We start from the raw sequence: 27,633 nt of genomic DNA on the forward strand, positions 1-27,633 counted from the left end.
ATGTTTCAACTGTTTTAAAATTAAAGTTCCAAAAAGTGAAAAATTCAATTTCTTAGTGACACTAGCCAGTTTCAATAATCAATAAACCACTTGCAGCAAATGGCTACCACATTGGTAGTATACCCTAGACCAAGAATCCCTGGCACAAGGTCTGGGGAGTATAGCAAAGAAGTGAAGAGCCTGTTGGATCAACAACACAGATGTCAAATAGCCTCAGTTTCTGCATCTATATTTTTATTTTATTGTATTTTCTCTTTTGTCTTTTGAGGGCCCCACCTGCAGCATATGTAGGTTACCAGGCTAGGGGTCTAATTGGAGCTGCAGCTGCCCGCTAGATCCAAGCTGAGTCTGCAACCTACACCACAACTCACGGCAACACCAGATCCTTAACCCACTGAGCGAAGCCAGGGATCAAACCCACAACCTCATGATTACTAGTCGGTTTCATTTCCACTGAGCCATGACGGGAACTCCAGTTTCTGCATCTATAAAATGGGATTAATTATACCTCCCTTGCATTGTAGTTTGGAGAATTAAATGCACTGAAACATCCTCACGTCATAGTCAAACCACATTTCTTGGGTTGAAGTCTTACCGCTTCCAAGTGGGGGATTTGGGATAAGTTACTTAAACTCTCTGTGCCTCAGTTTTCTCATCAGTAAAATGGACATAATAACAGTATCAACGTCGTCAGTTTGTCCTGAGAATTAAATGACAGTATTTGTGAAGTGCCTGGAACATACATGCTGTATAAGCATTTGTTTAAAAGTGAGAAAACAAATGGCGACCCACACTCCGTCCTCAAATTAAATGCAAAAATGTGCACTTTTCTGGAGAGTCTGGCTTTATGAATTTTCCTCTCTCCAGGCTCAAGACATCATTCTACCCAGGTGCCTGAGCCGGGCAAGCTGCCTTTCTCCTTGCTGTCGTTCTGAGGACCCTTGGCACAGTGGAAGGAACTAACTCAGAGGGCCCTGCTCAGAGGGAGGAGGGAGGTGGGGTCCGAGGACTGCTGTGATGGCAGCCCTGCCTGTGTCCGTCCTCTCCACCCAGGGGCTGCTGTTGCCTGCTGTATGCCTGAAATTCCACCGCTGGTGTCCTTAAAACCCTTGTCTTTATAGATTTTCCCCACAAGAGTGAAACAATGCCTTCAAGAGAATTCCGGTTGGATTCCAGATCTGGCTGAAGCCACGGACCTGTGAGATCATAGGCAAGTCATGTCCTCTTTGGGGGCCTTAGTTTTCTTATGTGTAAAATAAGAAGAGACTGGGACTGGCTCAGGGTTTTCCCAAGTATGTTACGTACAGCAGTGGTAGGATGCCAGATGGTTTCAGGTCTCAAGGCTATTAAATAACATTGAATCATATCACGATACACGCATTTCCTTTTGATTTTCTTCCAGTTCCTGCAATTACTGGAGGAGAAAGTCTCATATAACAGCGTCTATGTTTTTAACGCGCTGCTTGTCCAGGAAGGGAGAGCGGAGCTCCCCTCAGAGCCTTCAGCAAGAAACGGGATTCAGATGGGGATTTAAGAATGTTGCTTTGCTTTCTTTGCATTTGATTTTACAGTTACTTCCTCTCTATGGCAAAAGATGGTGGCTTTTCATTTGAGGTCAGTGATATAAATTTTCCTTGTAGATGAACTTATCTAAAGTTTATTTATTTATTTATTTTTATTTTTTAATTTCCCGCAGCATATGGAGGCTCCTAGATAAGGGGTCTAATTGGAGCTGTTGCTGCTGGCCTACGCCAGAGCCACAGCAACTCGGGGTCCAAGCTGAGTCTTTGACCTACACTACAACTCACAGCAACGTGGGATCCTTAACCCACTGAGCAAGGCCAGGGATTGAACCCTCAACCTCGTGTTTCCTAGTTGAATTCGTTAACCACTGCGCCATGACGGGAAGTCCAGTTTTTTGTTTTGTTTTGTTTTTTTAATGAGCCCATTGAAAGAAAAACATTATGGAAATTCCCTTTGTGGCTCACACAGTTAATGATCCTGACTAGGATCCATGAGGTTGCGGGTTCGATCCCTGGCCTCACTCAGTGGGTTAAGGACCCGGTGTTGCCATGAGCTGAGGTATAGTTCGTAGATTCAGCTTGGATCTGGCATTGCTGTGGCTGTGGTGTAGGCCGGTGGCTACAGCTCAGAATAGACCCCTAGCTTGGGAACCTCTATATGCCGCAGGTGTGACCCTGAAAAGCAAAAAAAAAAAAGAAAAAAAGAAAAGCATTACGGAACTAAAAATACAGATGGGTAGATAAATTCAGGCCAATCAATTCTGGGGAAAAAGATGGGTGATTCAAGAGTTGCAGCTCCAGGCCTGTGGTCCTCCTGGGGAGCATCTGTCGGGCATCTTGGCACCTCCCCTTTCTCTGGAGTTTCCCAGGGGTTCTCCAGAAATCCCTCAGCATCTGAATCTGGCTCAAGCTGGGCCCCAGCAAAGGCAGGGAGGCCAGTGCCCGGGCACAGCATCCACTCAGTGGTGGCCCAGTGGCAGCCACGGCCGTGCTAGGTGCCCAGCTCTGCCCCGTGGGCCTGGGTTTTCTTCATGAAGGACGTGATTGTGGTGCCCGTGGCTCCAGCATGGTCCTGTGCAGGTGCTTCCCTTACATCATCTTCCTGCCTCCACAAACGTCCCCAGCAAGTGGCTCTTTTCATCCCTAGAGACAATGAAGAAACTGGGGCTCAGAGAGGTGATATCACTGGGTAAGGCTTGGGGAGAGGAGGGCAGTGGAATTTGGAGCAGCCAGGTCTGGCTGAAAACCTGGGGGGGTCTTTGCCCACAGCCTTGCACCACCTCCTCGGCCTGTCCTAGTTGAGGGGCAAGTCACTTAGCTTCTCTGAGACCAAGAGTCCTCATCTATAAATGGAAGGCAGCTCTGCTCACCACTATGCTATCAACGACCTCATCTATAAATGGAACGAGGAGAGCACCCTCCTACTGAACTGCCTATTGTTGTGGGGAACTATTATTGGATTAAATGGAGAGTTCCAGGAGTTCATTACAGGTAAAGAGCTTAGAAGAGTTCCAGGTGCATGGTCAGCGCATGATGATAAGTGACAAGGATTATTTCCATGGGGCCCTGGCTACCACCCCTGCCCCAAGCACACAGCCCTTGAGAGATGATGGCCCGCGTGTGGTGTGCCTGGCCTGTGCCCTCCTCTGCTTTCTCTGGTAATCCTGACCAAAGAGGGACTTTATGCCCATTTTATAAGTGAGGAAACCAGGTGTCAGAGAGGGAAGTGATGTGCCCAGGATCGCACAGTAAGCCGAGCTGGGGGTGGGGAGCAGGGAGGGTGTTGAACCCAGGTCTGTGTGGTCGCAAAGCGCATGTCGGTCCACTATTTGAGGAGCCTCAAGAAGAATGATGGTGTTCCCGCATGGCACAGTGGAAATGAATCTAAGAACCATGAGGTTGCGGGTTCAATCCTTGGCCTCGCTCAGTGGGTTGAGGATCTGGCGTTGCCATGAGCTGTGGTGTAGGTTGCAGATGCGGCTCGGATCTGCCGTTGCTGTGGCTGTGGTGTAGGCCGGTGGCTACAGCTCCAAATAGACCCCTAGCCTGGGAACCTCCATATGCCACAGGTGTGGCGCTAAAAGGACCAAAAAAAAAAAAAAAAAAAAAAAAAAAAGAATGACTGAAAGTTCCTGATGAAGTCCCAGGCCCTTCCTCCTCAAGTGTAAGAGGTCCTGATCCCAACCTGTGGTGGAAGGAGCTGGAAACCCAGGAAAAAAGCTGGTTTCTGGTTCTAACTTTGCCTCTGACAGTTTGGGTGACCTTGGGCAGCCTCCGGTTCCGCTCCTCTGAGCTCAGTCACATAATTACTGTTTTTTGCGTGTGTTGGGGTGGAGCTCTCCGAACTGCCAGGGTTCTTTTTTCTTTTTAGGGCCACACCCAAGGCATATGGAGATTCCCAGGCTAGGTAGGGGTCAAATTGGAGCTACAGCTGCCAGCCACAGCCACAGCCACGCAGGATCCAAGTCACCTCTGTGACCTAAACCACAACGCTGGATCTTTAACCCACTGAGCAAGGCCAGGGATCAAACCCACAATTTCATGGTTCCTAGTAGGATTCTTTTCCCCGGCGCCACGTCTGGAAGTCCCTGAACTGCCAGGGATTTAGATTCCCTCCTTTACCTTCCAGTTGCGGGGAGAGGGACCCAGTCCTGGAGTGGCTGCTGAGTTGAGTTGCTGAGTCATCTAAATTGTCCTTCTGGCCTGCCTCCTGCCAGTCCTGAAGCCACCAGGGCCAGGGAAAGAAAGGGATTATGTGTGTTGAATCCAGGCCACTGGCCGGCCCTTTCTGAGAAAAGCTGGCGGGGTGCGGGGTGGGGGTGCCGAGGTGTTCGGCCAGCATCGAGTTGCATCAGAAAGCCTTGCGCAAGGCACCCTCCTGGGTCGGCTTGGAGCCCTGCCCCTCAGCCCTACCCCCACCCCCCCACCACCCCATGCCCTGGGGTGCCAGAATGAGGCTGGTTAGGCTTTGCTGGGGACACTGAGCCAGGCTGGCCCCCGGGGGCATGACCTGGGCAGGGCCAGAGGATGGAGGGGAGGCTTTGAGGCAGGTGCTGCTCCGCCACCTGGGCGATGGAAGTTAGGCTGGAAGATGCTTCTCCGTTAGTCCAGCCCACCCACCGCGCCCCTCAGATCTTCCCTGGAGAAAGAGGAGGCTGGGCTGGTGCCCTGGAGACTGACTGAGCTCTGATCCTTTCTGGTCACAGACTGAGCCCTCTTCCCTGACTGTGAACTCTGACTGAACCCTGATCTGAAAGCTTGGATGTAGTCTGAGTCCTGATCACCACCCCCAGCCATGGCTAAATCCTGACCTTCATCCCAGACTGAGTGCTGACCTGGTCACAGACTGGGCCCCCACCTTCTCCCATCCTGACCCCTGACCTAAATCCCAATTCCAGCTCCTGACTGAGTTGAGGTCCTGCAGACAGACTTAACTCTAATCATTCCCCTTGACCCCAGTGTCCAGATCAGCCCCAGCTCTCACCTCAGGTCTGGGCAAGATGCTCTCCTGAGAATCCAGAGGGCTGTGCTCAGGCACAGGCATCAAGAACTTGGCCCCTCTGGCCTCCTTCTGGTGGTCCTACCCCCTTCCAGGTTGGGGTTGGCCATGGGATTGGATTGAACTGGGGGCCCCCTGAGGAGCTGTCCTCTGACTAGTCCAAGATGGTGACTCAGCAGGGTGGGGGCTGGATGTGGAGTCAGACAGGGCCACTGGGGATGGGCTGGGGCAGGTGCTGAGTCAGTGTGGGGAGAGGGAGGACAGTGTCTTTGAGGTTAGAGATACGGGTGGGGTGGGGGTGGGGCACGCCCTGGGTCTGGAAACAGATGGTGTACGTGGGTTGGGACCAGTAAAATAAAGCAGCTTAGGAGTTCGCATCCTGGCTCAGCAGAAATGAATCTGACTAGTATATATGAGGGCGCAGGTTCGGTCCCTGGTCTCTCTCAGTGGGTTAAGGATCCCCCGTTGCTGTGGCTGTGGCATAGGTCAGTGGCCACAGCTCTGATTTTACCCCTAGCCTGGGAACCTCCATATGCCACAGTGCAGGGCAAAAAAAAAAAAAAAAAAAAAAAAAAAAAAGGCAAGAAAATAAATTTAAAAAAATAAAGTAGCTAAGTCCCAGTCCTATCTACCTCCGTCTTCCCATTTATTGCCCATTTTTCTATCGTTCATCCATATTATTCTCTCTCAGAACATCCTATTCTTTCCCTTCATAGAATGTGTTCTGCTTTGGAATTACGTATGCACTTAAGTATATCTCTCTGCCTCCCCTACTAAGCTGTACGCTCCCTTAGGGCAAGCACCAGATCCTTAGGGTTTAACCCACCAGTATGTCTCCAGCACCCGATATAGTACCTGGCACACAGTAGGTACTCAGGAAGTAGAAGCTGAACGAATTCAATCCCTCCACGTATTTATTCACCCCTTATCCATCCATTTACCATTCACCTGTAACCCATTCCCTGCCATCTATCCATTCAACTTCCTCTTACCATCTCTCCGTTCTTCCATCTACCTTCCATTCAACCATCATCCATCCAACCACCGACCAACTCTACATCTTTCCAGCATCAATCAAACCATTTCTATATGCCTTCATCTATTCTACAAATATTTACTGAGTACCTCGGACTTGCCAGGCACTGTTCTGAAGGCTGGGGACACTGCAGTGACAATAACATGCGTATATCTGATGTAACAGATGATGAAATAACAAAAATGGTGCTCACTTCCCAGTAGAAAGAAAATACACAAGAAATAATCAACATTGGAAATACTTATTGTGGGACACATTAGAAGGTGATAGGTGCTAGGGGGAAAAAGAAGAAACAAAAGTGAAAGAATGGGGAGAGAGGATCAGGAGGGTGGGGCGGCGGGGGAGGCAGGCCATGAGTAGGGTGGTCCAGTGGATACCATGAGACTGTCTGGAGGGTGCACGGTTCAGGCGGGGGGGAGATGGCTCATGCAAAGGCTCCAAGGGGAAGCCTGACTGGCGTGGCTGGAGTGGAGCAAGTGAGGGGAAGAGGTGGGAGATTAGAGAGGTAAATGGGGATTCAGACTATCTGGAGATCTGGAGGCTTTTGAAGAGACTGGGGAGGAATTCCTGTTGTAGCTCAGCGGTAATGAATCTGACTAGTGTCCATGATGATGCCGGTTCGATCCCTGGCCTCGCTTGGTGGGTTAAGGATCCAGCATTGGTGTGAGCTGTGGCAGATGTGGCCCGGATCCCATGTTGCTGTGGCTGTGGTGTAGGCTTGCAGCTGCAGGTCCATTTTGACCCCTAACCTTGGAACTTCCATATGCTGCAGGTGCAGCCCTAAAAAGAAAAAAGAAGAAGAAGAAGATGAAGACTGAGAACTGAGCATTGGATTTAGCAACTTGATGACCTTGATAAGAGCAGTTTCAATGGGGAGGGAGGGGGGCAGTAGAAGTATGATTGGAATAGATTTAAGAGAGAAGAGAAGTCAGAGACAGTGAATATAGATGATTTTTTTTCTAAGACCTTTGCTACAAAGGGGAGTTAGAAGAAAAAAAAGGATGATATGGTAGTTGTGGGGAGGCTGCTGGATCAAGGGAAGGCTCTTGTCTTAAAGATCCATCCATCCATCATCCATACACCAATCCATTCAACCAGCATCTCCCATCTCCCTGGCCATCCACCATTCACCACGCATCTGCCTAACATCCATTCCTCACCCGTAAGCTAAGAAGTCTGTCCTGAACCCCTGCAGGGTACCAATTCCCATGCCAGGTCCTGGGGTGGGAGGGCTGGAGGGAAAGTAATGGAGAACCCAGAATCCGGCCCATGGTAGGTACTGAGTTTTAGTGAATTTAATGAATTAAAGAGCAAGAAGACAGGGTGCCTGACCTCCAGGTGCCTGGTCTAAGCAGGAGGACACAGAATGCAAGGGCTGGGGACATTGCCTTGGTGTCTGGGTGTCATCTAGTGCAAAGCAGAGAGGGCAAGGGTCTTGCCTGAGGTCACAGGATAAGTTAGCAATGGAGCCAGGATTTACACCTGGGCCTCCTGTCTTAGCAAACAGGATTTGTTTGTTTTTTTCCTCTTCCAGGATGTTCTGTCTAGAGGAACGGAATTTAACTGGGAGCAGAAAATGTGTGGGAACATGGCACTTTCAAAAGGAGAGATTTTATTTATTTATTTATTTGCTTTTAGGGCCACACCCATGGCATACGGAGGTTCCCAGGCTAGGGGTTGAATCAGAGCTGCAGCTGCCGGCCTACACCACAGACATAGCAACACTGGATACGAGCCACATCTGCGACCTACACCACAGCTCATGGCAACGCCAGATCCTTAAACCGCTGAGGGAGGCCCTCACGGTTCCTAGTAGGATTCGTTTCCACTGTGCCAGAACAGGAAGTCCTCAAGAGGAGAGATTTTAAAATATATTTTAAAAAAGTTTTTTGGAGTTCCCGTCGTGGCTCAGTGGTTAATGAATCCGACTAGGAACCATGAGGTTTCGGGTTCGATCCCTGGCCTTGCTCGGTGGGTTCAGGATCCGGTGTTGCCGTGAGCTGTGGTGTAAGTCACAGACTCAGCTCAGATCCCGCGTTGCTGTGGCTCTGGCGTAGGCCGGTGGCTACAGCTCCGATTAGACCCCTTAGCCTGGGAACCTCCACATGTCACGGGTGCAGCCCTACAAAAGACAAAAAAAAAAAAAAAAAAAAAAGAGTCTGTACATTTTCACTTTTAGTGGTGATTTCTGAATGATGCTGCATCAAGATTGTGCCAGTCAACCTCCTGCTGCTGAGCATGGGAGAGCCTGTTTCCCCACAACTTTGACAGCACAGTGTATTATCGAGATTTTTGATCTTTACCCATCTGACTTGGCCAAAATGAAAAGTGCCTTCTTGAAGCTTTTGTATGTTTCTCTTGTCCTGACAGATGCATCTTTTCACATTTTACGGCTACTGAGATGTGGAAGAGGAACTTCTCACGGTTGGCGCTGCCCAGGCTGCCTTGGTGGACCGTGAGCCCCCCATTTGGGGAGGTGACCCGGAGAAGGTGAAAGGAGGCCAGGTGGTTGGCCTGGCAGGGGCTGCGCCTCTAAGAACAGTTTCAACTCCCTCTGCCTCCCCTGTTCTCAGCTCCCCACCTCCTCCCTGATGAACCCGTGGGTTGTCTCCATTATCTCCCCCATCTCAGCGCCCCCATGGGCCACCCCAGAGCTCCCACCCCCTTCCTCAGGAAACCTTTTTCCTCTTCCTGCTGTTTAACCTTCCCCAAGCCCAGAGCTTCTGGAAGGCCAACCCTGCTACCTGGCCCCTCAAGAAACCAGGGAGGAGTTCCCTAGTGGCTCCGTGGTTAAGGGCCTGGCTTTGTCACTGCTGTGGCTCTGGTGACTGCTGTGGCATGGGTTCTATCCCTGGCTTGGGAACTTCCACGTGCCATGGGCATGGCCAAAAAGAAGAAAGAAAGAGGAAAAAAGGAAGGGAGGGATAGAGAGAGAGAGAGGAAGGAAGGAAACCAGGGAAAACGTTTAGGCTACTTCAGTCAAGCCTATACCCCTCGTTGTGGGTCAGGGTGCAGAGTTGGTGCGTATCGCACGGAGGGGTCTCCGTGGCAGCCCAGACAGACCTGGGCTGGAATCATCCCCGCTCAGCCTCTAATCAGCCAATCACTCGCTCTCTGTGAGGGCGGGTTCTCAGGAGCAGACACGCCCCCCAACCCCCTCTCAGTCATCTCCTCCCCCCATCTCACTCCTTCCACTCCAGCCACGTACCCTGGCACACTCTTGTTCCCCCAGCACGCTGACTGCTCACACTGGCTGAGCCACTCTGCGGGTCAAGGGTCCTCCAATCCCCATTCGTGCTCTCAGCTGGGCAAGGCAGGACTGTACCCACCCTGTTCACCAAGCATGCCCAGGACCAGCCCAGGGCCAGCCCAGAGGGAGCAGACTTGTGGAGATGATAAATTTACTCCCTTTCTCTTTCCATCATTAATTTATTACCCCTTCACTCATTCACTCAGACCTCCAGGATGGGGCAGTGCTGCAGGGCTGCCCCCCAACCCCCACCACACACAGCCTGCATCTGTGATGCCCTCTTAGATGCCAAGTCCTGGCAGCTCTTCTCCTACCAAACCTGGTCCTGGACCCCGTCCAGCTGCCCACCCTGTGGACTTCGTTTTCCTCCCTCCTCCTCCCTGCCCTGACCACGTGTCCTGGGCCAGATGCTTATGAAACTCTTTGAGTTTTTCCATCACCAGGCTCCTGGTGGCCTGATGCCTAGGACTTGGCTGTGAGTCATGTGCTCTGGGACTCAGTGAGGCTGAGACAGGAAGTTCACAGCCCTCAGTTGGGTTGATGCCAAGCCAGGCTGAGACTTGGAGCGGGACTGGTCCCATCACCACACAGTCCCATGAAGCATATCTGTGAACAGACATGTGAGGTTGTGGCCTGGAACAGAATGTGATGTCTCCAAGGTCAAAGGGAACATCAGTGTGGAAATCTCACCACGCACGTCTGTTCACTCACAAACACATCTGCACAGGAGCGGAGAGAAACTTTGCTTCCTAGTGTTACAGGACAAGGGTTTGAATCCCAGCTATTTTTTTTTTTCTTTTCTTTTCTCTTTCCTTCCCTTCCCTTCCCTCCCTTCTCCTTCCTTCCTTCCTTGCTTTCTTTCTTTCTTTCTTTTGCTTTGTAGGGCTGCACTTTGGGCATATGGAAGTTCCCAGGGTAGGGGTCGAATCAGAGCTGCAGCTGCCAGTCTGACCCACAGTCACAGCAACGTGGGATCTGAGCCACATCTGTGACTTACACCACAGCTCACAGCAACACCAGATCCTTGACCTACTGAGGGAGGACAGGGACCAAACCCATGTCCTCATGGATACCACTAAGCTTTGTTACCAAGGCACCACAATGGGAACTCCCTGTTCCTATTTTAGAGACAGAGAAACTGAGAGGTTAAGAAATGCCCAGACTCATCTGTAGCAACGTGGATGGATCTGGAGATGGTCTTACTAAGCGAAGTAAGTCAGAGAGAGAAAGACAAATATATAATATCACTTATGTGTGGGATCTAAAATACAACACAAATGAACATATCTATGAAACAGAATCAGACTCACAGACATAGAGAAGACACTTGTGGTTTATGGGGGGAGGAGGGATGGGGGAGGGAAGGATTGGGGATTTGGGGGTCTGGGGATTAGCAGAGACAAACCAGTATATACAGGATGTATAACCAAGGTCGTACATGGAATTATATTCAATATCCTGTGATAAACCATAATGGAAAAGAGTATGAAAAAGAACATATATGCACAATTGAATCATTTAGCTGTTCAGCAGAAATGAACACAACATTGTACATCAACTACATTTCAATAAAAATTTTTAAAAAAAGTAATACCCACAAGTCAGACAGTGAGACACAAATGTCATATGCCATTACTTATATGTGGAATCTAAAAAAAGGATATAATGAACTTATTTGCAGAACAGAAGCTGACTCACAGAGTTTGAAAAGCTTATGTTTACCAAAGGAGACAGGTTGGGGGACGCGGGATGGGCTGGGGGTTTGGGATGGAAATGTTATAACATTAGGTTGTGATGATGGTTATACAACTATAAATATAATAAAACACATTGAGTTAAAAAAAATAATACCCAGCCTCACACAGAGACCTGAACCCTAGGGGATGGCCTCAAACTGGCCTCACACTGGCCTCACACTCAGGCCGCTCTCCTTTTGGGATGAAGAGTTTGGGGCATGAATGTTGCCAAATGCCAGCCTCCTGGACTCCCCAAGGCAAGCTCCCCCCAACACCTTCCCGCCCAGCCCATATGAATATCTCTTTGTTTCTCTCTCTCACCTTGGGGCATCTCAGCTCCCTGCCCTGGCACAGCGCCCCAGGTAGGCTGTGTCCCCACGTCACCCCTTCTTTGATCCAGTTGCGGGTGAGGTGGAGAAGCTCGCTTGAGCCTGGGCTTGAGAAACGACTTCGATCCCCCTCCCTTCCCTCTCCTCTCCCCCCTCCCCCTTCTCGCGTCTCTTCCCCCCGCCCCCAACTTCCCACCCCAGCAGGGATGGGGCATGGGATGCAAACCAGCAGGAAGGAGGGGCAGCCTCTGCGTGGTGATACGTTGGGTGCTCAGGCTCTGGGATAAAAGACGGTGAGCCCTGCCCAGCGGCCTCCCTCCCCCTCCCAGGTCTCCCCACTTCGGAGAGGAAGGGGAATGCAGGCTGGTGGAAACCGCTTCCCTCCGGTGGAGGAAAGCTGGCAGGCTGCAGAGCTGCTACTACCTTAGAGGAACACCAGAGGGCACCCATGAGGCAACTATGAGCTCTGGACCTATTTAGTGCCCCCATGTGCCCCTTGGGTCGAAAGCCTTGTGTATTCTGGGGCTGTTGGATGGCACCCCCTACAAATGTCAGTGAGGTCAAGTTGGCTGACGGTGTTTTCAAGTCTTCCACACCCTTCCAGATTTTCTGTCTCCTTGTTTCATCGCTTATTGGAGCAGAGTACGGAAATCTATGCCTTGGCCTGGGGACTCTCTCAGGGAGGTCACCTGGAGCCACCGCAGGGCTCCTCTCATGCATTTGTTCCCTGGTCTATACCTTGTCTATATTTGTTTGCTGGTCTATACCTTCCAGGCGGAAGGGTGAACCTGACTCCTGTCACTCTGTCTTGAGCAGACAATTGTATTATTTTTTTAACTTTTTTTTTCTGGAAATCATTTTAGATTTATAGAAGAGTTGCAAAGACAGTAAGGAAAGTTTTCTGTACACCCCTCGGCCATGTCTCATTCCTCTTCTGCAGTCGGTGACAGTTCCTTGGCCTTTGCTTTTGTGACCTTGATACTTTTTTTTTTTTTTTGTCTTTTTGCTATTTCTAGCGCCACTCCCGCGCGGCATATGGAGGTTCCCAGGCTAGGGGTCCAATCGGAGCTGTAGCCGCCGGCCTACGCCAGAGCCACAGCAACGCGGGATCCAAGCCACATCTGCGACCTACACCACAGCTCACGGCAACGCCGGATCCTTAACCCACTGAGCGAGGGCAGGGACCGAACCCGCAACCTCATGGTTCCTAGTCGGATTCGTTAACCACTGCGCCACGACGGGAACTCCGTGACCTTGATACTTATGAAGAGTGCTTGTCAGATGTTTTGCAGAACGTTCTTCAGCTTGGATTTTTTGGGATTGGGCTGAAGTCACGGCGCTGGGAGAAAGAATACCACACTGGTGAAGGGTGCCTCTCAGCACATCATTTCGGGGGTGGGGGGATCGGAAAATCCACAAAAGTTGTTACTGGCCAGGCGACCCTTGATCATTTGCTTAAGGTCGTGCCTGACTGGTTTCTCTACCATGAAGTCACTGTTTTCCCCTTTCCACATTCAGAAAGCAGGTTGCCAAGTCCAGCTCACACTCAAGAACATGGGAACTACGTTTCACCACCTGGAGGGAGAGACCTCAAAGTACTTGGGGACCCATGTTAACACCCCCCACAGAAGTTAGTAAATATTTGGAAGGGAGATACGTTGACACCATGTCAATCTACTGTTTCACCTTAAAGTTTCACCCACTCATTTAAAAAATTATTTATTTATTTATTTATTTATTTATTGTTTTTTTCTGGGGCCACTCCCGCAGCATATGGAGGTTCCCAGGCTAGGGGTCTATTCAGAGCTGTAGCCGCCGTCCTAGGCCACAGCCCCAGCAACAGCAACTCAGGATCCAAGCCGCATCTGCGACCTATACCACAGCTCATGGCAACACCTGATCCTTAACCCACTGAGCGAGGCCAGGGATTGAACCTGCAACTTCATGGTTCCTAGTCGGATTTGTTAACCACTGCACCACCAAGGGAACTCCAAAACTTTTCATTTATTATTTTTAATTGAAATACTGTTGATTTACAGTGTTAAGTTAATCTCCGCTGTACAGCAAAGCGATTCACATATATCTACATCCTCACCCACTCGCTTGAGCTGTCACAGTGGGTTTTGCCTGCGGCAGGGATTACTGTAGTGTGCTCGGAGCAGTTGTCCTGTTTCTCTCACTCCTTCTGTATTTATGCATTAAAAATTATTCTGCTGTATAGCACTGGGAACCATACCTAGTGACTTATGATGGAGCATGACAATGTGAGAAAAAGGATGTTGTATGTATGTGTGACTGGGTCACCCTGCTGTACAGTAGAAAATTGACAGAACACTGTAAACCAGCTACGAAGGAAAAAATAAAAATCATTTAAAAAATTCTTCTGCAAGGAAGATTTGCCCCATCTTCCTCATTTATGTGCTAAGGGGAGACAGGTAACAAATGATGGTGGAACATGTAGGTAAATTGGGTGGTATTTGAAAAGTGACAAATGCCTTAGGAAAGCAAAAACCCAAATCCAGAGTGCACAGGGAATGGAAGCATCATCACATTTTATTTTTTTATTTTTTGTCTTTTGTCCTTTTAGGGCTGCAACAGCGGCACATGGAGGTTCCCAGGCTATGGGTCTAATAGGAGCTACAGCTGCCAGCCTGCGCCACAGCCACAGCAATGCCAGATCTGAGCTTCATCTGCAACCTACACCACAGCTCACCGCAACGCCGGATCCTCAACTGAGTGAGTGAAGCCAGGGATTGAACTGCAACCTCATGGTTCCTAGTCGGATTCATTTCCACTGTGCCACAATGGGAAATCAGGCATTCCAACATTTTAAAATAGGCTACTTGGAGTTCCTGTTGTGGCTCAGAAGTTTAAGAACCAGACATTGTCTCTCTGAGGATGCAGGTTTGATTCCTGGCCTTGCTCTGTGGGTTAAGGATCTGGCTTTGCTGCAAGCTTCAGTGTAGGTCACAGATGTGGCTCGGATCCTGTGTTGCTGTGGTTGTGGCATAGGCTAACCCATGTCATCCAGGATCTGTCTGGCTGCTCTGTAAAGATTAGACTGGTAGTATTTGTGTAGATGTGGGAAGCCGGGAGCCCAGGGAGAGGCTGGAGGGATAATCCAGATGAGAGGTGCCCATGAGCTAGCCTCAAGGATGGCAAGAAGCACGTAGGGGCAGGATGCATCTCCCAGGTTGAGCTGACGGGACTTGCTGGTGGACAGGATTCAGGCTGTGAGGAAAGGGAGGAGTCAGGATGCTTCCAAGGCTTCGGCTGGAGCTGCCACTCTGTCGGGTGTGGGCATCCTAGGAGGGGCAGGTCTGGAGGGGGAGGCGTGGGAAGAGAACAGTTTGGGGGGGGGGGGAATTCAAGCTTAGGTGAATTAGGGTGGAAATCCTCACCTGGAGTCTGAGAGTGAGATTTGGGGATACCAGCCCCCACCTCCTAGGTTGCGGTGAAGGTGAAATGAACTCATGTCTGCAAAGCCCGGAGAACAGGGCCTGACCCCCTGTGCCAGTGGCGTTTAGCTGTTCTTATCTTCCTGGAAAAAATGCCACCTTTGGCTCCAGCTCCAGAAGCCCCCTCCTCACATCCTTCTCAAGGATGGAGACAGGAATTGTCAAGGCGGCTGAGGAACTTCTCATCTCATCTGTAAGATGAAAGTAATCATCTTCTTTCTTAAAGGATTATCATGAGAAGCAAATGAGAAATAATGGATTTGTGTGCCTAGCATACAGTAGGTGCTCCTAACAGTCTCTTTCCTCCCTCCTCAGGCCCCAGTGATCAGGGAAAAGAGAAGCAAAGTCAGTATCCATCCTAGCTGTTTATTGAAAGGGAAGGTGGGGTGGAAGGGTGCACGATGGGGAGTGGGCTCTGGCACAAGGACAGCAAGGGCCGCCTGGTGGAGAAGACGGAGGACCCTTCCAGGAACACGCCCGCCTCCCCGCCCCCTCCCCTCTTCCCTCCTCCCCAGACTGAAGGCGGGGGATGGTAGAGGCTGGGGCCCTGCGCACCCCTCTCCCGCTGGCTTGGAGCTCCCCCTAGTGGTAGAGAACAGACATGATGCATATGGCTGGGGAGCCTGCAGGATGAAGGGGCTGAGGCCTCCCGGAGAGCACATTGGTTACAGGATGAGGTCAGGAGCCGTGGGTGATAATTTCTGGGCTCTAATGGGCAAAAACATCCCAGTTCTCTTGCCCCTGCCTCTCAGAAGCCATTTAAATGCATGTCCAAAGTATCTCCTGAGTCACCAGCAAGTCTCTCTGGGCTGGACCTGTGCCACCCTTGGGGGAGGGTGTCCCCTAGAAGCCAGGAAGGTGTGGGGTCCTGTTCCAGCTGTAGAACAAGATCTGTCCCGGGAGTCTAAAGATGTGGTTCCGAGTTCCTGCAGACTGCCCCGTCTCCCTCAACCAGCTCATCTGTTAACTGGGGCTAATAATAGCTCACGGTGGGGTGGACAGAGGGGATCTGATGCCCAAATGCATGTAGAAAACATACTGTAGGGAGCAAATGGTTTCACACCATCCTTGTCCAGATGACATCTCTGGCCCATCCTGAGGCATCCTGGTGCAGCTGACAGAGGGAGGGGGTCAGTGGCTGAGAATGACCCTGCTACCCCTCCCCCTATATTTGCCTATGGAGGGTAATACTTATATTCCGGGGAGAAAAAGAGCATCTTGGAACTCTAGACTCTGGACCAAACCTTGCATTATACAGAGGCAGGAACTGATGGTCTGCAAGGGTAAGCCTCGCCTAAGGTCATAGAGAGGAAAGAGTGGGGCTGAGGGGGAAGCTTTCTGCCCCTGAATGGCCCTGGAAAGGAGGGGTGGGTGGGACGTTTTAGGAGGACTTGGGGAAGGTTGGCATTTTGGATGAGGTAGGGCCCTCTCCCTGGAAAGGGACACGGAAATGAGAGCTCCAGACTTTTCTAACCTAGAGTTGGGACTTCTGGGGCCTTAGACAGAAGGGCCCCACTGAAAGGGAGAAGTTAAGGGGACCGGGGGGGGGCATGGGGTGGTGGGGGGAGGAAGAAGGGTCCAGACGCCAGTCTGGCTCCTCCTCTGGGCATCTCAAAAGTCCCGCTTGGGCTGGATGGTCTGCACAGAGGACTGCCCAAAGTGGCTGGCAGGTGGTGAGAACCAAGACGTGCCACTGGCATCTCGGAAGATGGGGGACAGCTGCTGTTCCAGCTCATCCCCAAAGACCTCCACATGGCTGTCGCCTTCAGTGTCCAAAGGTTCTGCCTTGGTGTCCTGGCCCAGCCAGCCAGTCATGGCCCAGAACAGGCAGACGGCCAGCAGGATCCCAGCCGCCATGCAGAGCGCCGTGCCTGCCAGGCGGCAGATGCTCAGAGCCCGGTTGTAGTCAGCTGCCCGCTGATCCAAAACCAGGAACTCGCCCTCTCCGATGCCCTCCAGCTTGGGGGGTACCGCATAGCCAGTGGTCAGGGCTGCCACACCCAGCACCAGAAGCAGGGTCCCAGAGGATAAGCTGATCTGGAGAGAGGCAGACAGATTGGGAGGAAGTCAGGGTCAGCTTGGTCCCCAGGCCAAGGGATCACCTCGGCTCCCAATTGGACCTAAAGGTAACCCCTTGGCCCAACCTTAAAGAGATGAGATCACAGACACACCTGCTAGGACCTAACTGATAAGGGGCACAAACTCTCCTGTTCTATTTGGAATCTTTTTGTTTGTTTTAGGGCCACACCCACGGCATACGGAAGTTCCCAGGCTAGGCCTATGCCGCAGCCACAGCAACACCAGATTCAAGCTGCATCTGCGACCTGTGCTACAGCTTGCAGCGATGCCAGACCCTTAACCCCCTGAGTGAGGCCAGAGACCAAACCCGCATCCTCAGGAATACTAATCGGGTTCTTAACTCATGAGCCACAATAGGAACGCCTCAATTTGGAATCTTGAGGCCTCTGGCTTAATTTCCCCTTCAGCTCCCCCCAGCAGTGGGTTTCTTCTGCCAACACTGATTGCCTCTCTGTCATTATTTGGGTCCCATCTTATCTCCAGTCTGATTGGCCTTCTACCTCTATTCCTCTGTCAAGTTAACTGCTACGCATTCCCCAGATGGAATCTCAAACCTCACCTCCTCTGGGAAGCCTTCCAGGATGTCCCATAACAGGTCAAGTGTCCTGCTCTGCACTCATGCAAATGCATCCTCACTTGTTCTTCAGTGGACTCACCTTGGCTTACACTTGGACATGTACTTTGGTTACTATGTAGATGATGCCTGTCTGCTACACTGGACTAAGAGCTGGGAAAGCCATGAACAGAGACTATGTCTGTTTGGGCTCACGAGGTGTCTCCCATGCCTAGCATGTTGTTGGTACAGAGCAGTAGCTGAGTGAATGTTTGCAGAAGGACTAAACAAACCACAGCTAGGAGCTCCTCAAGGACCACATCCTCTTTAATTCAGTGTCCCCAAGAGCCTAGCACACTGCCTGGCAACAAAAAGGTGGTCTCATGTCTTCCACTGCCCTGGCAACAGTGCCCCAATATACCACTGGGAAGCTGGAGGAAGATTTAAATGGGATGAACCCTTCTTCTGGCCAATCAGCATATGCCATCCCTCTGGCCACTGTAATTAGTTCAAAGCTGGGCAAGTGACCCAATCAGAGGCGATGCAATACTTGCCAGGACTTCTGGAAGTGAAAAGCATTGTTTCTTTTCTGAAGGAAATATCAGGGGAAATTCTGATTTCCTTTGAATGGTGTGAAGTAAGAGACAAGTTTGGCAGGGGAGCAGTCAATCTGGAGAATATGTGGGGAGAGCCTGAAGCTAATGGGCTGCATGGGTGAGGGTACCATGGTGAGTCCGAAGGAGACCTTGAGTCTTCAGTGTGCTGGTGTGAACTGCTGGATCGAACTTTGCCTGAAGGTATCAAACCTCTGGTTTCTTCTATGAAATGAGCAATATTTTCCCTTTACTGTTGAAACTCATTTGAGTGGAGTCTCCTGTTGTTTGAACATGCAAAACTCTTATCTGCTACACAGAACTTTTTCCTTCTATCCACTGACCCATCCCCTTCCTGAAACCACAAAAAATCACAGGGGTTGTTCTTCTTCCCACCTTACCTTCCAGCACAGTGAGGGCCAAGTATGGCGAGGGCACAAGACAGGATGGCCCTCAGGGTCATCGCTGAGGGCAGTACCTGCACAGTCCTCATAGAAGAGGTGCAGATAGGAACGGACCCCATACCACTTGCCATCTTCCACGTTGGGGCCTCGGCTACAGCCGCAGTGATGGTCGCAGCTCAGCATCCTGGGTCCCTGTGGGGCAGGCAAGGTGCTGTGGACCGAGGGAAGGGTCAGTGAGGGTTGCCCATGGTGACTCTCCCATGCCCCTGAATCCTTGTGCTGCATTCACTTCTCCACCCATTTTAGTCATCTCACACTCACAGCAGAGCCCGGCCTTCTGGAATCCTGGCCTGCTTTTCCTAAGTACACTGTGCGTGAGCCAATGCACTGAGTGCTTTGCCCAGAGCCTGGCAATTTGTTGGTGGCAATAAGTGTATCTGATGACTCTGGAGGCCACACAGTGGCTGGAACTGTGAGTTCTGAAGCCTGACTGCCTGAATTGCAATCCAGGCTCCACTACTCCCTGGCTATGGAAGTGGTGGCTATTAAGAAAATACTTTTGTCTCTCTAAGCTGCAGACTCCTTATCTGTAAAACAAAACTGATAATCACATCTACTTCAGACAGTTATTGGGTCTGGTGCCAAGACATGGTAGCTTCTGTGATTATTATTGTGGTAATTTCTTCATTTTTCTTCTTCTTTTAACGGCTGCACCTGCGGCATATGGAAGTTTCCAAGCCAAGAGGTCAAATTGGAGCTGCAGCTGCTGGCCTATACCACAGCCACGGCAACATCAGATCTGAGATGCATCTGCAACCTACACTGCACGCTGCGGCAACCCCAGGTCCTTAATCCACTAAGCGAGGTCAGGGAACCTGCATCCTCACAGAGACAAGTCAGGTCCTTAACCTGTTAAGTCACAATGGGAACTCTTTTTCATTATTATTTTTAACCTGAAATCTTTGAGCCCTGCGTCTAGATGTCTAGAGTGAGAATTTCTCCTCTCCACCTTCTCTTCAAATCTCTTCCCCTTAACCTCCCCCCTTTCAAGGTACTTTTTGGGGTAACTGTCAAGGCCACCATTTGTTCCCCAAGGGAACCTTAGATGCACAGTCCTAAAAGATCCCTCCCCAGGGCTGCCCCTCAGAAGGAAACAATCTCCACATCCCAAGGAATCCTGACTCCACAGAAGGTGAAAGTCAGGGGCCCTCAGGCCTAGGGCTTTTAGGTTCAAGTTCTGTAGGATTTCTAGAGAAACCTTTCTAAGGACATTTCTTTTCCCAAATGGAGACACCGAGGCCTAGGTAATGGAAGGCACCTGGGTATCCCCACATCCTTGGGCCCAACACCCCAGCTGGGGATGCCGGAGAAGGACTGGGCTCCCCCCACCCCATGACGGCCCCCAGTGCCTCTGAGCAGCTTCCAACAAAATGAAGCAATGTGCTTATACTGAAGGATAAGACAAATGTCTAGCCCCCTCTCACTTCCAACACAGCACAGGGAACCACACAGACACACATACAAACCAAACAGACACATTCACAGATAGACGCACCCACACACACACACCAACACAGACACACAAACACCACAGAGAGACACAAAGACTGGCATACATACACCACCTAGAGACACATACAGCTAGACACACAGCACAAAGAAAAAGACATTCGGACACATCACACAAAGACACACACACACACGCACACGCACACACGCACACGCGCACACACACACACACACACACAGCCACAGCGTGATGAAGGTGATTTTATGGACCTGCATGAGCGCACAGAAGTGCTGTCATTAAAGCCTGTCTATAAATTGCAGTTCGCCACAGTTCTCACCCAAAACTCAGGGATAAAAAAGGGAAAAGGGGTAAAAGACACCCCCCCACACCCGCCCCCTCAAATTGACAGACAATGGGAAAAGACCAAAGCGAAAGACAGGGAAAGAACAGGGCAATCGGTCCGGGCGGAGCGCTCCCCGGGAGTGGGGGCTGGGGGGAGCTGGGCTCTGCAGAGGGTGTGGCCACATTGGGAACCTTTGCTTCGGGGAGGCCGGGATCAGGAGACTACAACGCAGCTGGTGGGGCGGCGGGCGTCAGTGCCACGACACTCCTAGGGGAGGGGGCGGGGAGGGAGCTCGGGGATGGTAGGCCCGGCTTAGCTCCTCCCCTGTAACTCCCAGTTCCTCTCCTCCAAATACACACTGTCACCCGATCTCGCTGGCGTAGGAGAAGGAAGGTGACCTTGACACTGCCAACCTCCCCACCCCCCGCCTCGGCCTGGCCCCTCCCTCTCCTTTTCAGGTTGCCAGGAGGCTGACTGGCGGTCGGGGGTAAGGAAGCGGGAGGATGCTGAGAACCCGGGACCAGGGTTGCCATAGGAACCGCTGGGGCGCTCTCCTTAGGCTGGATGCAGAAGGAGCTCAGAAAGCAGGGAGCGGGAAGAGGAGGGGGCTCCGGGATCCGTGGGGTGGAGGCTGCCGCGCGGAGGCGAGCGGAGGGAGGCGCACCGGCAGGTGACAGGCGCGAGGACAGAAGATGGCTGTAATCTGTCGCCTTAATGGGGCCACGCTCAGTTCTCCTTCTCAGACCCCCCCAGACCCGCCCCCTTAGCGTTCGGCATCGCTCAAGCAGGAAGAGGGGCGCCGTCCTGGGGAGCGAGGCCAGGTCCCCTCACCACCACCACCACCGCATACGGTTTCTGACCCGGTCGCCGGTTCGAGACTTCAAGTGCATCCTTTCCCCAGGAGGGAAACTGAGGCATAGAGGGGTGCCAATGGGTTTTCAGCAGGGAGGGAGAGGGGGTCTTGTCCTTTGAAGCCTCACCCAGCCTATCAACCCTGAGGTGCCTCGGGGCGTTGGGGCTGAAGAGATGTCTGCCTCCTGCTACGTCCCTGGGACCCCCGCCTCCCAAAGCTCGAGGCACATAAGGGCTGGGGCCGCCGTCCGGCCTGAGGCGGGACAAGGCAGGGGCTGGGGACGCAGCAGGAGTGGGGGATTCTTCGAATCCCGGGAGGAGGCAGGGTGGGGGTCGCGCCGCGAGTGGAGCAGGGCTGAGCTCACCTCTCGGTCTGCGGTCTCCGCCGAGCGGGAGCCGGGGCTCCTGCGCAGCAGAAGCGGTTTGGGTCGGCGCGTGCGCCGCAGTCGGGGGGCGGGGGTGGTGAGGTGGGGGTGAGGTGGGGGTGGGGGGCGGGCAATCGGCCCCAAGGGCTGGCCCTGCAGATTTCGGACCCTTGAAGGACCCCGAGCCCTGTCCTTTCCTGGGAGTTCCCTTCTTTCTCTGAGACCCCAGGCCTCTCGCCGGGACCCCACCCCCTTATGCAGCCCCTCAAACATCTCACCTGACTGTCCTATCTCTCCCTCCATCTCCCAACCCGCCAACTGAAGACCCTTGGCTTCGCTGAGCTTTTATGTCTCCACTGTATCTTCAGTCCCCTCTCTGGGCCTCTGCATGGAGCCCTCACCCAAGTACACAAGGGCTCAGCTCCTGCCTGAGCCCTCGTCCTCTTAACAGACTCCCATCTCTCAATCTGAGCCCCCACCCATGGTTGAGACCCATCTCTCTCCCAATGGGTCCCCATCAGAAGTGCCTTCCTGGAGATCCCGTCGTGGCTCAGTGGTTAACGAATCCAACTAGGAACCATGAAGTTGTGGGTTCGATCCCTGGCCTTGCTCAGTGGGTTAAGGATCCGGCATTGCTGTGAGCTGTGGTGTAGGTCGAAGACTCGGTTTGGATCCCTCGTTGCTGTGGCTCTGGCATAGGCCAGTGGCTACAGCTCCGATTCGACCCCTAGCCTGGGAATCTCCATATGCCACGGGTGCAGCCCTAGAAAAGGCAGAAAGTCAAAACCAAAATCAAAAAACAAAAAACCAACATGGTGCTTGTGAGTTGAAGTCTGGAGTCAGACAGATCAATGTGTGTATCCCTGGTCCTGCCACTTTCGGCTTACATGTTTTAAATGCTCTGAGCCTCAGTAAAATCAAGATAATATTATCGACTGCCTCTCAAAGGGGTTATAAGAGTGAAATGAGGAGTTCCCTTCATGGCTCAGTGGAAACGAACACATCCATGAGAACGCAGGTTTGATCTCTGGCCTCATTCATTGGGTTAAGGATCAGGTGTTGCCGTGAGCTGTGGTGTAGGTCTCAGACACCGCTCAGATCCTGCATTGCTGTGGCTGTGGTGTGCGCCAGCAGTTGCAGCCCTAAAAAGACAAAAAAAAAAAAAAAAAAAAAAAGAGTGAAATGAGGAGTTCCCTGATGGCCTAGCAGATTAAGGATCTGGCATTGTCACTGCTTGGGCTCAGGTTGCTGATGTGGTATTGGTACGATCCCTAGCCAGGGAACTTCTGCATGCCTTGGGTGTGGCCAAAAACAAAACAATGAAATGAGATGTGCATACAAGACACTTAGCAAATCTCCTGGAACTGAAGAAGAACTCAATAAATTATTATCATTGTTATTACCATTATTGTTATATTAGTTTATGGGTGAGGACAGTAAGAAGTCCAATGAAGGAAACCTGTTAAAGTAAATGCTCTTGAGAAAACCAAAAGGCATTTATTAAGAGGAAGGTCTGGAGGGGTTATAGCTCTGGGTAGAGCATTTGACGGCAGAAAGAGTCATAGAAACTTTAAACAATAGAATGTGGTGAAAGTAATGCTGTGCCAGCTCTGGTCTTAGCTTTCAAGGGGACCAGCTTCCTTTTCCCTCCTCGTGGAACACTCACTGTGGAATTCCCCTTCTTGGACCACAGTCCACATGCTGAAAATACCCAAGCAACATGTAGACGGCCCCAGCCAAACCTCCAGCCCACGGCTGGCACCAAATATGGTACTGGACAGCATCATGTGAGGGCGTCATCTTGGATGTGCCAGCCTATTTGAGCTGCCAGATGACATCACATGAGCAGAAAAACCATCCCATTGGATCTCATAAACCCACAGAATCTCGAGTTCCCGTCGTGGCACAGTGGTTAAAGAATTGGACTAGGAACCATGAGGTTTCGAGTTTGATCCCTGGCCTTGCTCATTGGGTTAAGGGTCCGGTTTTGCCATGGAGCTGTGATGTAGGTTGCAGATGCGGCTCAGATCCCACCTTGCTGTGGCACTGGCGTGGGCCGGTGGCTACGGCTCTGATTAGACCCCTAGCCTGGGAATCTCCATATGCTGAGGGATCGACCTTAGAAAAGGCAAAAAGACAAAATAAATAAATAAATAAATAAACCCACAGAGTCTTTTTTTAATTATTATTTATTTATTTATTTATTTTTTGCTTTTTAGAGCCGCACCCGTGGCATATGGAGGTTCCCAGGCTAGGGGTCTGATCGGAGCTGCAGCCACCGGCCTACGCCACAGCCACAGCAACGTGGGATCTGAGCCGCGTCTGTGACCTACACCACAGCTCATGGCAATGCTGGATCCTTGACCCACTTAGCGAGGCCAGGGATGGAACCCGAAACCTCATGGTTCTGAGTTGGATTTGTTTCCGCTATGCCACGACGGGAACTCCAAACCCACAGAATCGTGAAAGATAATAAAATGGTGTTGTGCTAAGCTCTAAGTTGTGAGATGGTTTGCTATGCAGCATGAGATACCTCAAACCAGTCTTTAGTCTGGCCTCTAACTGCCCTCCACCACATCCTTGCCTGCCTCCTTAATCTCATCTCTTCCATTCCTTCATTCACTGGACTCCAGCCACAGTGGCCTCCTCGCTCTTCTTTGACTGGACCCAGCACAATCGACAAACTCCTACCACAAATCTTCAGAGCCTTTGCATGCGTTTGCTTCTCTGCCTTTCTTGTTTTTCTGCAGATACCTGAGTAGCTAGTTTCCGGCTTTATTCAGATCTCTGCTCATCTGTCACCTTATCAAAGAAGTTTTATTTCATCATGGTGATAGAGTATACACTGCTCACCAAATTTCCATGAGCCTCGCCCTTGAAGTTCAACAAAGCCATGTGATTCTTTCTGGCCAGTGAGGTATGAGCAGAGTGATGCATGTCACTTCTGGGTCAATGCATTTGTTCTGGTTGCTATTGCTAGACAACAAACCAACCCAAAACTTAGTGACTCGAAGCAACTAATCTGCAACTTGGGCAAGCCTCAGCAGGAAGGCTGGAATCTGCTCTACTGTAGCAACAGCTGGGGTGGCTTCACCGGGGGCTGGAAGGATCCAGGATGGCTTGCTCCCACAGCTGGAAGATGGTAATGGCTTTCAGGCGGGAGCTGGAGCTGAGGACCAGGGGCCTCAGTTCTTCTCCATGTGGGACTCTCCATGGGTGCTCAAGCTTCCTCACAACCTAGCGGCTGGATCGCAAGAATGAATATCCCAGGAAAGAAGAAGTGAAACTTGCGAATTTCTCAAGGCCAGAGTCTAGAAAGTGACTCAGTGTCACTTTTACCCTCTTCTGTTGGTCACGGAGACCAGATTCAAGAGGAGGAGACATCAGGAATTCCCATTGTGGCTCAGCAGGTTATGAACATGAACACAACTAGTATCCGTGAGGATATGGGTTCGATCCCTGGCCTCATTCGGTGCGTTAAGGATCCAGCGTTGTCCTGAGTTGTGGTGTGGGTCACAGATGCGGCTTGGATCTGGCTTTGCCTTGACTGTGGTGTAGGCCGGCAGCTACAGCTCTGATTGGACCCCTAGCCTGGGCACCTCCATATGCCAAGGATGCAGCCCTAAAGAAAAAAAAAGAGAGAGAGAGAGAAAGAGTTGTTAGAGGATAAAATGAAGTGCAGGAATAGTAGAAAGACAACAAAAGAAAAAAATATATAGGTCTCTGCTGAAGTGGAAAATTGTAATGTTTCCTGACCCCAAAGAGAAATAAATGAGCTGAAAGAGGTGCTGAGCACAGTAGAAGCTATTAATTCATTAAAATGTTCCAAGGCATAGATTAGGTTAAGGGCCTTCACACCCATTTAAAGAACTTTTCTATTGATTAAAATATCTTGGGCTAAAGTCAATTAAAGTAAGAGATCAGATTTCAAAGGAATTTGGATGACGGAGTTCCCGTTGTAGGCAATGGATCGGCAGCATCTTTGCAGGGCTGGGACACAGGTTCAATCCTCAGCCCAGCATAGCAGGTTAAGGATCTGGTGTAGCTGCAACTGTGGCATAGGTCGCAACTGTGGCTTGGATCTGATTCTTGGCCTGGGAACTCTGTATGCCTTGGGGCAGCCAAAAAAAAAAAAAAAAAAAAGAAAGAAAGAAAAAGAAAAGAGAAAAAAAAGAAAGAAAAGAAAAGATAAAGAAATGTTAAGATGTGGTGTGGATAAAAAAAAAAGGCTTTGGATGAAAAATACTCCGTAAAACTTCTCAGATGGATAAAATGATTGAGGGCCAAGATCATATAAGGGGTGTGGGTTTACCACCTAATTATTCCTGATAGCTGCCATTAAATCAAGAGAGCTCTCTGGGACAAGAAAGCAAATAAACAAAGCAAATCTAAGGACTATATATTGAAACATATCGTGGATATGGTTTTGTACATGAAACTGGCTATAGTCAAATGGATAAGAAGCCTAAGTAGGCTTTTTTGTGTTTTTTTTTTTTTTTTTTGTCTTTTGTCTTTTTAGGGCCACACCTGAGGCATATGGAGGTTCCCAGGCTAGGGGTCCAATCAGAGCTGTAGCTGCCGGCCTACACCACAGGCACAGCAATACGGGATCTGAGCCATGTCTGCAATCTACACCACAGCTCACAGCAAAGCCAGATCCTTAACCCACAGAGCAGGGCCAGGGATCGAACCCGCATCCTCGTGGATACTAGTTGGGTTCGTTAACCACTGAACCATGATGGGAACTCCAAGAAGCCTAAGTTTTTGTGAGAACTGTCTGCCAAAAAAAAAAAAAAAAAAAATCACAAGCCTGAGTTTAAAAAGCCTATGATTGTTTGAATCTCGAAATAATCCTGGGAACCTACATTCGTTAGCATGGCTCCTATCAAAAAAACAAAAACAAAAGCAAAATCGGAAAATAACAAGAGTTGGTGAAGATGTGGAGAAATTGGAATCCTTGTGTTGGTGCAAATGTAAAATGGCTTAGCTGCTATGGAAACAGTAGGGCAATAACTTGAAAATTAAAAATAGAATTACCAGGAGTTCCCTGGTGGCTCAGTGGGTTAAAGATCCGGGGTTGTCACTGCTGTGACTGGGGTTGCTCCTATGGCTTGGGTTTGATTCCTGGCCCAGGGAATTTCCGCATGCTGGGGGCACTGCCAAAAGCAAACAAACAATAGAATTACCACATGATCCAGTATATGCTTCTGGGTATATGCTTAAAAGAACTGAGAGCAGCTGTCTTAAATGGGTATTTACACACCCATTCATAGCAGTCTTGCTCACAATAGCCAAAAGCAGGAAGCAATCCAAGGGCCTGTCCACAGATGAATGGATAAACAAAATGTGGTCCATACATACAATGGAATATTTCAGTGTTGAAAAGGAAGAAAGTTCTGACACGCTGCAACATGGATGAACCTTGAGGAAATTTTGTTAAGTGAAGTAAACCAGTCACAAAAAGATATATACTGTATGAGTCTACTTATACAAGGCACCTAGAGTAGTCAAATTCATAGATTTGGGAAGGCGAATAGTGGTTGCCAGGGTCTGGAGAGTGAGGGAAATGGGGAGTTATTGGATTCATGGGTAAAGGGTTTTAATTTAATGGTGGTGGTGGTTACCCAACAATATGGCTACTTAATGCCACAGAGCTGTACACCTGAAAATGATTCGTATGGCACATTTTATGTTATGTGTATCATATATAATTTTTTTAAGTATCAAAATGTTAAAGGAGTTCCCCGGTGGCTTAGTGGGTTAAGGATCTGGCATTATCACTGCAGCAATTCAAGTCGCTGCTGTGGCATAGCTTCTATTCCTGGATCAGGAACATTTGCACGGTGTGGGCACAGCCAAACAAAAGAAAAGAAGAAAAGAAAGAAGAAAAAAAGGGATCCTAGGGTCCCAACAGTTTATAGGCAGGAAGTGAACTGAAAAAGCTGAAGACCTCCCAAAGGTCATGAGGCAGCTCTGGACCTTGTTGCCTCCTGATCCATTCCTTGCTTTCCCTGCTCTGGAGAGCTACCCTGAGGCTGTAGCCTCCCTTGTTAGCAGGCCTCAGCCAACGGGAGGCCTCAGAGGTGGGTGGGAGAAAGGGAGA

General features: G+C 50.4%; 1 protein-coding gene and 1 long non-coding RNA gene across 4 annotated transcripts; both read right to left on the reverse strand.

Annotated features, from left to right (window-relative positions):
* Nucleotides 1-217: 217 nt before the first annotated feature.
* LOC106505983 (uncharacterized) lies at nucleotides 218-5,148 on the reverse strand. Of its 2 annotated transcripts, XR_001300933.3 has the most exons (3): nucleotides 5,008-5,148; nucleotides 4,146-4,242; nucleotides 218-2,666 (listed from the first exon to the last, which is right to left on the reverse strand). It is a non-coding gene; the product is annotated as an uncharacterized LOC106505983 (long non-coding RNA). The 2 variants fall into 2 exon arrangements; XR_014832139.1 differs by lacking the exon at nucleotides 4,146-4,242.
* A 10,029-nt stretch (nucleotides 5,149-15,177) lies between these two features.
* Nucleotides 15,178-21,570, reverse strand: NRSN2 (neurensin 2). 2 transcript variants are annotated; one of them, XM_001928096.5, is made up of 3 exons: nucleotides 21,531-21,570; nucleotides 18,458-18,652; nucleotides 15,178-16,868 (listed from the first exon to the last, which is right to left on the reverse strand). In XM_001928096.5, exons 2-3 carry the CDS (start codon nucleotides 18,641-18,643, stop codon nucleotides 16,443-16,445), a joined length of 612 nt encoding a protein of 203 aa, XP_001928131.1. In that variant the 5' UTR covers nucleotides 18,644-18,652; nucleotides 21,531-21,570; the 3' UTR covers nucleotides 15,178-16,442. The 2 variants fall into 2 exon arrangements, with proteins under 2 accessions (XP_001928131.1, XP_001928139.1); XM_001928104.5 differs by having other exon boundaries at nucleotides 18,458-18,671.
* Nucleotides 21,571-27,633: the final 6,063 nt, after the last annotated feature.

Source organism: Sus scrofa, chromosome 17, assembly GCF_054392235.1.
Source record: "Sus scrofa isolate SSC_HxYL_T2T_F1_AM1 chromosome 17, Sscrofa_HxYL_maternal_Yorkshire_Landrace_v2.0, whole genome shotgun sequence".
NCBI lineage: Eukaryota > Metazoa > Chordata > Mammalia > Artiodactyla > Suidae > Sus > Sus scrofa.